The sequence below is a fragment of the Suncus etruscus genome, chromosome 12, assembly GCF_024139225.1.
Source record: "Suncus etruscus isolate mSunEtr1 chromosome 12, mSunEtr1.pri.cur, whole genome shotgun sequence".
Lineage (NCBI taxonomy): Eukaryota > Metazoa > Chordata > Mammalia > Eulipotyphla > Soricidae > Suncus > Suncus etruscus.
This window is the reverse complement of record NC_064859.1, coordinates 40,713,397-40,727,924: the sequence shown is the minus strand read 5'-3', so window position 1 is coordinate 40,727,924 and position 14,528 is coordinate 40,713,397. Positions and strand designations below refer to the sequence as shown.

Genomic DNA, 14,528 nt, shown 5'->3' with positions numbered 1-14,528 from the left:
TGCAAACAATAATTGCCACTCTAATACCGTTTTTACTGTGCTCCTTTGACTCTAGTCTTTAAAAAAACCCAATTAAACTTTTTAGGCTAACTTAAATTAATATGCGTGTGCATAGAAATGTAAAAAAAATACTATGCCTTTAATGTTTAAGGAGTTATATAAGTTTTATGACTTTAGATTGCTTTGTGTGTTGCTAAGAAATATAATGTATTACAATCTGGGGGCTTGAGGTACAAAGTAATTGTACATGGGTTCTGTTTTATTTATCTTAATGTTCTTTGGCTGAAAGTCCAAAGTTAAGATATCAGTAAGGGGACTTCTTCTGAGAATTCTGTGTTTAGGTGATTATCCTTCCATTGTAACTTTACCTTGTTCTCTTTTTTTGCATCTTTGTTCTCATAATTAAAAAAAACTAGAGTGGCCATATTAATATCAGATGACACAAACTTTAGACTCAGAAAAGTTATAAGGGACAAAGATGGTTATTTCATATTAATAAAGTATATGTACAGCAGGAAGAAAAAAATTCTCTTAATGAGGGACCAACAAAATATTTAATACAATTGTTGACAAACCTGAAAGAAGACATCAATATCAACACCATAATATTGGGAGACCTCAACACTGCCCTGTCATTCCTTGATAGATCAACCAGGCTGAAACTCAACAAGTATATACTAGCTCTGTAAAGAGAAATGAAAGAAAGTGGACTAGTAATCAAAAGTCTTACCAAAAACAGAGGCCGGAGAGATAACATGAAGGTAGGGCATTTGCCTTGCATGCAGAAAGATGGTGGTTCGAATCCTGGCATCCCATATGATCCTCTGAGCCCACCAGGAGCTCTTTCTGAGTGTAGATCCAGGAGTAACCCCTGAACATTGCTGGGTTTGACCCAAAAACCAAAAAATAAAAAAGTCTTCCCAAAACAAAAGCCCAGACCCAGATGTATTCACTAACGAATTCTTTCAAACCTTTCTAGAGAAACTACTCCCAATCCTTTTTAGGCTCTTTAGTGAAATTGAAAAATTAGGATCACTCCCAAATAGTTTTTATGGAGCTAACTTCACCCTGATACCAAATGATATCAAAACCAGACAGAGATGTTGCAAAAAAAAAAATAATAATAGAAAAAAAAAAAAGAAAACTACAGACCAATATCCCTGATGAATACAGATGCAAAGATCCTCAACAATGGGCCCAGAGAGAGAGCACAGCAGCCGATCCAGGACCAAAGGTAGTTGGTTCGAATCCCGGTGTCCCATATGGTCCCCTGTGCCTGCCAGGAGCTATTTCTGAGCAGATAGCCAGGAGTGACCCCTGAGCACTGCTGGGTGTGGCCCAAAAACCAAAAAAAAAAAAAAAGTCCTCAACAAATAGGATCCAATACCTCTCTCTCTCACCACTCCTATTCAACATAGTGCTGGAAGTTCTTGCCATAGCAATTAGGCAAGAAAAACATATCAAGGACATCCAAATAGGAAAGGAAGAAATCAAGCTCTCACTGTTTGCAAATGACATGATACTATATTTAGAAAACCCTAAAGTCTCTACCAAAAAAGCTTCTAGAAACAATAGATTTCTATACCAAAGTGGCAGGCTACAAAATTAACATGCAAAAATCAATGGCCTTCTTATACACCAACAATGATAGAGAAGAAATGACATTTAAAAACAACCCCATTCACATTAGTGTCACAAACTCAGATATCTTGGAGTCAACTTAACTAAAGATCTGAAGGACCTATACAAAGAAAACTACAAAACCATGCTTCAGGAAATAAAAGAGAACACTAGGAAATGGAGAAACATACCCTGTTCATGGATTGGCAGAATTAACATAATTAAATAATTAACATTATTAAATAAACTATTATTTATTATAATATATAATTTATATAATTATATAATAATATAAATACTATTATATATGTTATATAATATAATAATTTGCACAATAAATTATATAATAATTTTATAATTTATAAAATATGATTTATAAATAATTATTAAATAATTAACATGATTAATAATTAACATTATTAACATAATTAAAATGGCAATACTCCCCAAAGCATTGTACAGATTTAATGCAATCCCTCTAAGGATACCCATAATATTCTTCAGAAGTAGTGGATCAAACATTCCTAAAATTCATTTAGAACAATAGACACTCATGAATAGCTAGAGCAACCCTTGGGAAAAGGAGTATGGAAGGTATCATTTTCCCGAACTTCAAATTGTATTACCAAGCTATAGTAATTAAAACAGCATGGTACTGGAATAAAGCCAGATCCTCAGATCAATGGCATAGACTTGAATATTCAGAGAATGTGCCCCAGTTATACAATCAATTAATCTTCGATAAAGGGGCAAGAAATGCAAAATGGAGCAAGGAAAGCCTCTTCAACAAGTGGTGTTGGAGTAATCTAACACCATGCTCAAAGGTCAGATCCAAATGGATTAAGGACCTGGATATTAGATCTGAAACCATAAGGCATATTGAACAACACTTAGATAAAACATTTTATGACATTGAGACTAAAGGCATCTTCAAGGTGGAAACAGCACTCTCCATACAAGTGATAGCAGAGCTAAATAGATGGGACTATATTAAGCCGAGAAGCTTCTGCACCTCAAAGGAAATAGTACATAGGATACAAAAGCCACCCACAGAATGGGAGAAACTATTCACCCAATACCTGTCACACAAGTGGCTAATATCTTTTTTTTTCTCTTTGTTTTTTCTATTTTATAATAGCTTATTTTTATTGAGGATCAGAAGTTAATATACGGTTAACATTATTTCTGCACACATCTTTCCAACAATACCCCCATGGCCTGAGCACTTCTTACCCTAATATCTAAGATATATAAGTTACTGATGGAACTTAACAAGAAAATAACGATCTAACTCCATCAAAAACTGCGGAGAAGAAATGAACGCTTTTTCAAAGAAGAAATACAAATGGCCAAAAGACACATGAAAAAATGTTCCACATCTCTAATTATCAGAGAGATGCAAATCAAAACTACAATGAGGTACTGTCATGCCACAGAGACTGGCACACCTCACAAAGAACAAGAAAAATAAGTTCTGGTGAAGATGTGGGGAGAAAGGAACTCTCATTTACTGCTGATGGGAATGCCATGTAGTCCAACCTTTATGGAAATCAATTAGGAGATTCCTCAAAAAACTGGAAATTGAGCTCCCATATGATCCAGCTATACCACTCCTAGGGATTTACCCTAGAACACAAAATTCAATACAAAAATTCCTTTCTCACACCTGTATTCATTGCAGCACTATTTACAATAGCCAGATGCTGGAAACAACCAAGATACCCTTCAGCAGATGAATGGCTAAAGAAACTGTGATTCATATACACAATTTAATATTTTGCAGCTGTCAGAAGAGATAAAGTCATAAAATTTTCTGATACATGGATGGACATGGAAACTATTATGCTGAATGAAATGAGTCAGAGGGGGAGAGAGACATATAGAATAGTCTCACATATCTATGGGCTCTAAGGAAAATAAACGGCATTATTATATTAGCACTTAGAGATGTGAGCCTGTAGGACCAGATCACGATATGAAGCTTACCTCAAGGGTGGAGGCACTAGTGTCATTTCACTTTCTATCATAGAATTCCTGACAGATTGGATCTAGCACTTCTTTCTTTTAGAAAATATACAGCTCAGGGGCTGGAGCGATAGCACAGTGGTAAGGCATTTGCCTTACATGTGGCAGACCCAAGACAGACCTGGGTTCCATTCCCTGCATCCCATATAGTCCCCTGAGCCTGCCAGAGTGGTTTCTGAGTGCAGAGCCTGGAGTAACCACTGAGCCCTGCTGGTTGTGTCCCAAAAATAATAACAACAACAAAAAGAAAATATACAGCTCAAAGATCAGCTGAACATATCAATAAACTAGTATGCAATAATTTTTATCATACTTAGACAACCTTGCTAGTTTAGAAAATTAACCTCTAAGAAGATATACCTTGAGCCACATTTCTTTTTTTTATTTTATAATTACTTTATTATGAGATAATCTAATGATTGGTCTATTTGTGAGCCGAAGCCGAATGTTACAGATGAAATTGGAATTTTCCCCGTGGCACACCAGACAATATCTCACAGCACATTAGTGTGCTGCAACACAGTGATTGAGAAATGCTGATAGAGAGTGCCAAAGATTGAACCCAGGGCAGCCACATGCAAAGCCTTACCTGCTCTACTGCTCTCACTTCTTTATCTGTATCGAGCCACATTTCATACAAAGAAAGTGGAAGTTTCACAGATTCGTGTGTTTGTGTGTGCATGCATGGATGCACATATGTTCATGTGTGTCACCTCCCTGTTGAACTAACAAGCCTGAAAAATACTCTTCGTCTCTGTTCCCTGTTTTAGCCATGTTGATTTTAGGTTCTAGGAGAAGACAAGCCCATCCTCATGATAAAACTGGGCACTCAAATCTCAAGACTAACAATTAGTCCAGTAAAAGCCCACCAATGCATTTTAAGCTAATTAATGTGTAATTCTGGGAAAATAAATTGGAAGGCATTTCTGGAGGAACAATTCACTGTCCAAAAAATAATCGGCAGAAAACAGTGCCTTCCTTCTTAGTTTCTGCCTTTTGGGTGACTGATGGGAAGGAATGAGCAACATTCTCACAGTAAATAAATTTTAAACATTAGGTGTTTTAATGCCCAGAACTGCATACTACTAGGTACTATACTGCATACTGCACAGTATACATACTGTATTGCACTCTGAACACTACTAGGAGTGATTTCTGAGTGAGCACTGAGCACTGACATGTGTAGACCCACAAAAACTAATGAACACCAAAAATAAATACAATAAATAAAATAAATGTGATCAAAGGCCTAAGAGGAGACAGAGTTGGGTGTTGCTTAGGGGTTTCCTTTGTGAACCCCACTTGGGTAATTGCTATTGTTGGAGTAATATGGTGTCAGCTCCCAGTCTGGCCTGACTCCCTTGGGCTCAGGTGGTCTCAGCCTTCCCCGTGTCCTGGTTCACACCCCAAGTTTGAACACAAAGTGAAGTCACAGACACTTTACTGTCTGCTAATAAGGTTTATGAATAGAACAGAGAGAAACTGATCCCTGGAGAATGGTGATACATTTATCCTCTACAGTACAGCTCAGGGACTTCCTCACCAACTTTATCTCTGAACATAATCTGGGTGTTTACAGTGGCAGGCTGATGTGATACTACTTTTTTCTCAGTGCATGCTTGCTTTCTGTGATACACATAAGTATAAATCATATAAATAAGTATAAGTCATCTGGTTTAAGCTCACTCATGAGGTAAACTGCATTACTTCCCTTTTTACCAGTAATGAAGTAAGTTCACTCACTTGCCAGAGGTGGAAGAAGGTAGTGACAGGTCAGAGGAACACTTTGAAAGACTCTCCTTCAAGCTTGAACAGGGACTCTACTTGAGCTTGGGAGGGTGCCTATTGTTATGGCCCTTGATGTAGGGCAATCTCACTTTCCAGGGGTGTGTTGCCTGTGAGATGAGACCAGAGAATGAATCCCTTTCTGCACTTTATCTATGACTGTTTGCATTGTAGAATCAGGCACCATTCTGGGAATGTTAAGAAGCCTCTTATGCACAGTGGCTCTGCTCCCATTTTCTGCTTTCCTTGAGGTAAATTGAGCCACTGCTGAGTGTGTGATGACTCTGGGCTTACAGGCAGCTGTTCCGCACTGCCTGCCACTACCTTTCGTGCACTACCTGTATCTGAAGTCACTACTTGTAATAATAGTTTTTAGTGTCTCAATTCCTTACTTTGGCCCCACTGTCTGCAATAAGCATTAAACAGAGCTCTGTTTGCAAAGGCCTGTTCTTTTTTTTTAAATTTTTATTTTGACCGTCTTGGTTTACATATCTTTCACAGTAGTATTTTATGTACATATTAACATTGAATCAGGGGAATTCCCATCACCAAATTTGTCCTCCCTCTACCCCCATTCCCTTCCTGCAACTCATATTTCCCACCATCACCCCCCGGGCTTCTAGAATAAGTGGTCCCCTCTGTGTCTAGCTTACTACTAGTGATCATATATCTGTTTGGCCTTGATACCCTCCCTTGTTTCCCCCTTTATTTGAGAGGCGGGGCTAGAAGTTTGAGTTATTTTTTTTTTGAAGGAAAGAAAAGCAATAGAACGGGGTAAAAAATCAAATAAGCTGAAAATGGGTGGGGTCCTTCTAGAGGCTTTCAACCTCAGTTTGAAAGAGGACAGGAAAAAGGTAATTGAAACACTGCAACAATACAGAAAGAAATATCAAATAAAATATCCAGTGAGCACTACAGCAATAAAGACAAGCACCACACAATAGTCTCGGTCCTGAAATCAAACCATGCCGGAGTGCAAAAAGAAAAAGATAAAATAAAATAAAATTGGAGACATCAACGTCCATATCTACACCAAAATAGAAGTAAAATAAAATCAATCAATCAATCAATATATAAGTGGCTAAAAGGATTATTCTGTGCTTTTGTTTCTTTTCCTTCTGTATAAACACAGTAACTATTGGGGACATTATAGAGGGAATTCCCTTGGCCTAGGAGATACAGGGTTTCTCCCCCCTTGAAGTATACCGTCATGGGATTAACTATAGACTCCTTGAATGATCATTTACTCTCCTCTCGGTATTTTTGTGGTGTATGGAAGACTTCTGCTTCATCATGGATGGTAATATCAGACCTCTGTATCTAGAGATCTTAGTGTCCGTACAGCTTAAGGAATGGAGCTTATGGCAAAGGCCTGTTCTTAAAGAGAGTGCTTTGTCCAAAGTTCATTGCCCTCAGAGGAAAGCTTGTCAGGAGGTAAACTTCTGGTGTCACTCTTTTGCAGATTGAAGCCATTTACTACTTTGTGGTGGGGGACGTTCCTGAGGAATCCAGGAATGTTCTTCAAAGTGCTCTGGAGATTCCAGGCCTCGTCTGCACTGTGTCCTTCAACTCCCGAGGAAAAGACACTATAGATTTCTTAAAGGAGCTGAGTGCCAGGACCAATAGCAGGTAGGTAGACTGTGTGTGCCAAAACACAAGTGAGTTCCTGCTTGCACAAGGTCTGTATGTGTCTTGAACTTTCTCTGATCTCCCATCTTTCTTGTAGGATATAGTCTTCGTGTACCTTGCTTCTTAAACTTGAGTCAACCCTCCTCCTCCTCTGGAATTCTGATATTTGACACTTGCTGACCTGAAGGAAGGTCCCTCCTTGTATTAGTTGATTCCAGAGCCCCAAAGACTCTTTCTACAGGCAGGGAAGCTGATTCAGGGACCACTCTTTGGGGGCCAGAATTTAGGATCTACTTTTGGCTCTTAACTCAAGGTCACTCCTAGCAGAGTTTGGGGATTGAACATGGTCCAGCTCTGAGCAAGGCAACCACCTTTTACACTATACTTTCACTCCAGCCCCCTAGACCCATACTCTCAATGGGGTTTTCAAACTCATTTAGACCTAGTAGTCCCCTGGTTTAAGCACCCAGGCCCAGCTAGCACATGATTTGAGACCACCCCACAGCACTCACTGAAATCACTCAAACTAGCACTCCAAAGCCTTTGTGTTTCCTGCAGAATCAACAGTGAAGAATCTTACCCCTGTTTTACTCTTACTCCTGTAGCCTTCTAACCTCCTAGATGCTTCCCTGTGTGTTCTGTGTGCTGTGGCATGCTTCCACCTCTACCACGACAAAATGCCATATACTGGATGACTTAGATAACAGAAATTTGCTTTGGACCATTCTTAGGGCCATAAGTCCTAAATTTTTTTTAAAAAAAATATGGAATGCTTCACGAATTTGTGTGTCATCTTTGTGCAGGGGCTATGCTAATCTTCTCTGTATCATTCCAATTTTAGTATATGTGCTGCCGAAGCAAGCACCATAAGTCCTAAATTAAGTCATCTTTTGATTATGTTCTTGTGAGAGCTCTTATGGCTTCTAGATGTTTATCTTTATATTGTGGAGAAAAGGAGCAGGGTGAGGGCAAAGGGAGGAAAAGTGAGAGAGGGAAAGTCTGAAGGAGGATAAAGGAGAGAGATAAGGAGGAAAGAAGGGGAGAGAAGAGATGGGAAGGGAAAGGTGAGGAGAGAGGAGAAAGGCAGAGTAGGGAAAGGCAGGGGAGAGGTTTTTTTCCCCAGCATAACTTGGTCCCCAAGCACTGAATGTTGTTGAGTATATAGTCCTGGATATCTAGCAGAAAATATAATCACCATGTATTTTTAATTCTCTGTTTATTGCCTGTCTGCTTTGTGCTTTGTGTGAATTGATAAGACTCAGAGAAAAGTGTGAGCCTGACTAAATGCCATTCAGGCATTTTCAGAACAAATCTGTAGTTTTTGGAATGTTAATAGATAGGAGCATAAATACCATATATTAACCTAAACGTGGTCCATCTCTTTCTGTTTTAGATTCCATGCATTTGCAGAGAGAACACAGTGTGTGGAATTTCCTGATGTCTCCATAAAGGATGGTGACCATGTGAGAACTTGGAATGAGAGAAAATTGAAAGGAAAGCTCCCTCCAGGTACTCAGGAGGGAAAAAGCAAGGATGTGGCTTATAAGTTAATAGCCTCATATCATTAAAGAGAAATTTGGATCTTTAGGAAGAAAAAGCAATATGTAGTTTAACCATATCTTTGTATTATTTATGTGATATAAAGATGATTACAAATGTAAATGGTGAATATGTAAGCCTAGCAACCAATTTCATTTCTAGAGAAATGACCTAAATGACATGTTTCCTTAATCAGGAACCTTTTGTAGATGTGGCTCCAGCCTCATGTTAGCTGGACTTAGTTCTCAGCAAAGATTGATGTTCTCCAGCTGGAGCTAACCAGGCCTGCAGTGTGTCCACTGAGTCCAGTGTGAAATTTACTTCCTGTGATGTCATAGCTACAGTGGAGCAAATTGATGCTGAGCAAATGTCCCCATTTAGGCTAGAGATGTGATGAAAGTTTAACAAGTATAGAGAAGGAGACCACAGAATGAGAAAGTCTGGGATTTGGGCAAATAAAGCTGGAAGGTTATTTAGAAATGGGAATCTCTTGCAGGCTGATAAAATCGCTGAGTGACAAAGAGTGAATAAGAAACTCATGTTTGATGGGAAGATGGTGTGGAAGGGTGCTTGGGGCTTGTCAGAAGTTCCAGAAATATTCTCCTGTGCATTTCCAGTAATGGGTAGAGCTTTCTGACTTTAGTACAAGGCAGAAATTGCTCTTGAGGTATAGGTGAGAAGAAGCAGTTGACCATTGCCTGAAAGTTTCCTGTTTTTGTGATGGTATTGCAAAGTTGAGAGATATTGGGATGGATAGGAGGTGGTTCTGTTACTCACCTAGGAGGAAAGTTGGAGATAAAGACAAAAGGAAGAGTAAGAAAGACTTTCCTAAGAAATATGGGGATTTCTCCATAAAGTAGGAAAGAACTCCCATACAACCTAGCAATACACTTCTTGGCATCTCCCCCCACTTCTAACACAAAACCATTCACAGCATTTTGTACAATAGCAAAGATATAGAAACAACCCAAATGCCATATTATGATGAATAGACCAAGATGTGGCATATATACACAACATATGACATACATGGAATATATATACACATGATACTATACAGCTGTAAAAAAGGACAATTATACAATTTTCTGGGACATGGATGTTATCATGCTGAGTAAAGTGAGTCAGAAGAAAAGTGATAGTTACAAAATCATTTCATTCATATGAGGGACCTAAAGGTGCATAGCAAAGTAGCAACAAAGGGTGAGAGTTGTTCCACAGAACTGAGCTCACATGAGGCTGGGGATGCCAGGAGGAAGAGGATTGAAAGGTAGTGTCCTTTGGGATTTTGGTGGGTTTAACAGGTGGTGATGGAAGTATTGAACTTCCATTGACAGTATTGTAAATTATAGTAGCTCAATAAAGATTAAGAATAAAAGAAAGAAGGCCTTTTTACTGACACATATTTTGTAAATTCAGATTCTCGGTGGCCAAAAACAGAGCTCTGGGAACTGAACGTTTTTAAGGAATTTGAGAAAAATTTTAACTATGGTCAGAGATTGATATGAATCTTAGAAAATAATTCAGTTTATAGGTTGTGCTTACTGTTAGTAATTTTCAGCAATAAATCTAGTGTGAAGTGGCACAATATAGCACAGAATGCAAGATGTCACCAACTTCTCAGACATGTCAGTTACTATAAGCAGGATTCAATCCTGGCAGTTATACTCCTTGGCAACAGTTATAAAAAGAAACGTATTTAACTTCATTGTGTACATTTTCAGCAACTACCATATTCTCTGTGACTAATACAAATTAAATTAGAGCTAAAAAAAATTTTCTTAGGTAGAAAAGAAAAAAGAAAAAATTTTTTTTCCTTAGGCTGAAATGCTTCTAGTATTTGTTGTCAATCTAATGCCACTTTGGAAATTATATGTTATGAAATTGGGGAGAGAATCCTAAAGAACTAAAAATGTTATTTTGTCTTCTCTTACTCATCTAAGTATCCCAGACTTGTCAATGACCCATGCCCACACCCTCCTACTCAGATACTACTCAGAAATCCTGGACTGTTCTGGTTTGGGAAATGTATTGTTTCCAGCCCAACCAAGGTCTAAGAAGCAATCTTTCTTATCATCCTCACCAGTTATTTCTCCCCACTGCCTATCTTCTATCTCAACTGATAATCTCAGTTATCGATTTCCTAAGGCCCTTTCTGGTTTGGAAAGGCAATATTCCTCCAGAGCTTTTGCCTCCCATTGTGTAATAAGGGAAACAATAAGTGAGGTCTTTGGGAATTATTGTACCTGAAAATACAAAGAAATTTCCTGTTGCTGTTGATTTTTTTCTTTAATTTTGGATCAGTGTTTTTTATTGGATAACATTCTCTAAAATAGTTGTGTTATCCCTTGCACTAAATCAAAACACATATACACATATGAACACATACATTTATACATCCCACTATATCAAGACAAATGCAAGTTTTAGTAGTTGTAGTAAAAATATATAATGATCATTTTACCCCCTTAAGTGTGGTAGACATTACCCCTTGTGTAATATTCTCTAAAACTCTTTACATCTTGCAAAACAGGAACTCTTTATTACAGGCAAATACCTACTCTGTCTCTCCCTCTGGTATCCACCATTCTATTTTCTATTTCTTTTTTTTAATAATTTTTATTGTGACCAAAAGTGAATAACATCTTTCACAGTAATATTTGTGGTACATAGTGACAATTAATCAGGGCCATTCCCACCACTAGGGTTATCCTCTCTCCACCCCTTTTCCCAGCATGTATCCTATATCTCCCTCCTTTGCCTCATGGAGTGCTAGTGTAACTGTTTCCCTGTGATAGCTTATTGTAGATGGGGTATCAATTCTATTGTTGACTTTGGGTTTGGTGTTTAAATCTGATCATTTTTTTATTTCCACTCAATGTACATATGGCTGTTTGGTCCTGATACTATTCGTTTTTATTTCCCCCCTCAATTTATGAGGCAGAACAAGATGATTCAAGTTGTGTGGTTCTGCTTGGAGAAGACAAAAAAAAAAAGAAAAAAGAAAAAGAAAAAGAAAAACATAACATAAAAAAACAACAAACAACAGTAAAAAAAAAAAAGACAGTAACTACCAAAAAAATAAAAAGCACCCAGCAGCAACAACAAAAAAAGCCAAATTACCAAATAAGAGCCACAAGAGTGAAAAAGAAAGGAAAAAAAGAAGGAAAAAGAGAAAAAGAAAATAAATAAATAAAAAGAAAAACCCAAACCAAAAGAAAACAAAAAACAAAGGAAGGAGTGCTGATGTGGCAAGGTTTTGTGCTTTCCCCCCTTCTTTTTTTTTTTTTTTTGCGTAGGTAGGCACCGTAAGTATTTCTTAAAAGGGAATTCCCTTGGCCTAAGAGATTCAGGGTTTCTCTGCCCTGGAAGCATTCTGCCATGGTAACAACTACTGGCTTCTTACATGCTCATTAACACACCATAAAATCTTTCTTTGATGCCAGGAAACTTTCTGCTCAGTCGTGGATGATAAAATCAGGCCTCTGTAGCTAGAGATCATGGTATTTGCACAGGTCAAAGGACAAAGTCTAGGAAAGAGTCTTTACAGTTCTAGAAGTTCTGTTCCATCATTGTTATTGTAATCAGTTCTGTAATAAGTTGTCTTGGTTTTTGCTCAGAGCCTCGGCCGAAGCCTAGGATAGAGTCTTTATTATGGTTGCAGAAGTTCTGTTCAGTCTTAGCTGTCAAAGTCAGATCTCTGGAATTAGAGATCTTGATTTTTATACAAGTCCTAGGCTAAAGCCTAGGGTAGGCTCTTTCTTATTGGTCCCAGGATAAGTTCTGCCCAGTCATGGTTGTCAGAATCAGCCTTCTGTAGTTACGGCTCTTGATTTTTGTACAGATCAAAGGATGGCATATCTTCTGATTTCATCTTACTGATAGGTGAGGAGATAGGACAACTAGCTCTTAGATCAAAGTTTTGCCATTTCCTCATTGTCAGGATGTCATATCAAAACTGGCACAAGTTGGTTCTAGAGCAGTATTAGGAAATTTCCCAGGGGGGAGTTTGGTTCCTGGTGTTGTAGCAGAGAACTATATTGGTCCTACGTCTGGGTTCTGGGATTCGGGTTGGACGATCACTATCCAATCTCATGGAGTTTAAGTTAGATTCACATGAAACATGTTCAGCGTGGGAGGTGCCCCTGTATTATAAAAACATATGAGTTCTTATCCCTAGAAGATAAAATCTTGTTTCTGTGCATACGGTTCCCCCCTTTTTACTGTGCCTATACAAAAAGCATATGGTGTCATATTATATTGCTGGTGCATTTGGGGGTAAGAATGACAGGCTGCACAATCTATGTACTCTGGTTTTGACCTGAGCTTTTATCCCAGACACAACTTTCTCTTCTCAGTTATTGTACCAAGCAGAACCAAAACAGGTGAAGTAAAAGAAAATATTAATTTATATAAAATATAAGAAATATATAAAAATGAACTTTTAAAAAAGTAATTAAAGAAAAAATGATGGAGGAGGCTGCCTTTATGTTTGGGAATTAACACCCTGAGAGGCATTATTATAGAGATATTAAATATACAAAGGCAATATAGACATCCCTATTAAGTCTTTTGAGATATTCTTGTGGGGGTTGAAATCCAAGGCACATTGTCATTACACACTGTGGTCTTGTTGAGTTTGAAAAATGATTTGCAGCATTATGGGATAATGTGGTGTCCTTGAGCTGGGGGTCCTTCTGAAGCTGAATCTGGTACCATGCAACAGTCCACATTGGAGGGGTGAGAAGGGCCACATAACATGAGTCAGCAGGTATGTTGGTTGAAATTTCTTGCTGGAGAACGAGATGTGGGACTGTGAAGGTGTCTTTTTGTTTTGGGAGCTGGGTGGTGGTTTGTTGGGGCAGGAGGTCTGTATAGGTGCCTAATGAGTTAAGAACTGAGGGTAAGTAGGAATAACGGATCAGTATTGGGGGATGAGAGGATAGAAGGATTTCTGAAGGGGATGGAGGGATAATATATAGGAGGGGCTATATACATATAGACATGGATTGTTTACAGTTTTAGGTTTGGCAATCAGAGAGAAGACCACTGTATACAAACTCATGCACACATATAGACAGACTTTAGAGATCTATTTGAGTTATTGTTGGAGGCCTAACCCTTATAGGTTGGGTCTGAGCTAAGATATAGATTAGGAGAGAAAAAAAGGAAAAACAAGAGGGAAGATAGAAGAGAAAAGAAAGAAGGAAATACAGTACAAATAAGTTAAATTTAAAAAAAATGGGACCGGTGTGTCGGTATTGGAAGGTTTTCCAATATCTAGCCAGTGGTCCTTAAACTATGGCCCGTGGGCCACATATTGTATTTGTATCTGTTTTGTTTCTTTATTGCAAAATAAGATATATGCAGTGTGCATAAGAATTCGTTCATAAGTTTTGTTTTTACTATAGTCAGATCTTCCAATGGTCTGAGGGACAGTGAACTGGCCCCCTGTTTAAAAATTTTGAGGACCCCTGAATTCTAGGCAGTTTGTTCATGACTGGGGTGGGCTTTGCTAAGTGAAGGTTTCAGGGTTAGATAGTGGCTAGAGCATTTTAGTATAGCTTAATTTTCGTGTCTAGAGTACTAAGCAATATGGTAGTAAGGTCTATAAGAGGTGACTACCCTATGTAGTATCATCCACCTCATCTTATGTATCGAGGTTTCTTTCCTAAAGAGAAACTGACAGTGTGCTCTTATTTAGCATAAATTGAATATATGAAGAATCTACTTTCTATTTCTGAATATGACTCCCTCAGCACCTAGTAAGTGGAATTCTACTGTATTTGTCTTTTTTGGCTTGTTGGCTTCACTTATAATGTCCTGAGTCATTGATTTTGTATCACATGCCAGACATTCTTTCCTTTTATGGGTGAATTAAAAATAGGTATAAATGAAATATACATTATGCATATAAACATATTTTGTTA

At 38.1% G+C, this 14,528-nt stretch overlaps 1 protein-coding gene and 1 non-coding gene across 2 annotated transcripts in view; one reads left to right on the top strand and one right to left on the bottom strand.

The window, feature by feature from the left end:
- Positions 1-14,528, top strand: part of VWA3B (von Willebrand factor A domain containing 3B) — a 240,712-nt gene that overhangs the window by 30,335 nt on the left and 195,849 nt on the right. The window contains exons 5-6 of the mRNA XM_049784589.1: positions 6,893-7,059; positions 8,453-8,568. Coding sequence (XP_049640546.1) covers positions 6,893-7,059; positions 8,453-8,568 — 283 coding nt within the window. The remainder of the gene's footprint in view (positions 1-6,892; positions 7,060-8,452; positions 8,569-14,528) is intronic.
- On the bottom strand, positions 7,818-7,924 carry LOC126025055 (U6 spliceosomal RNA). The gene has a single exon (XR_007501104.1). It is a non-coding gene; the product is annotated as a U6 spliceosomal RNA (small nuclear RNA).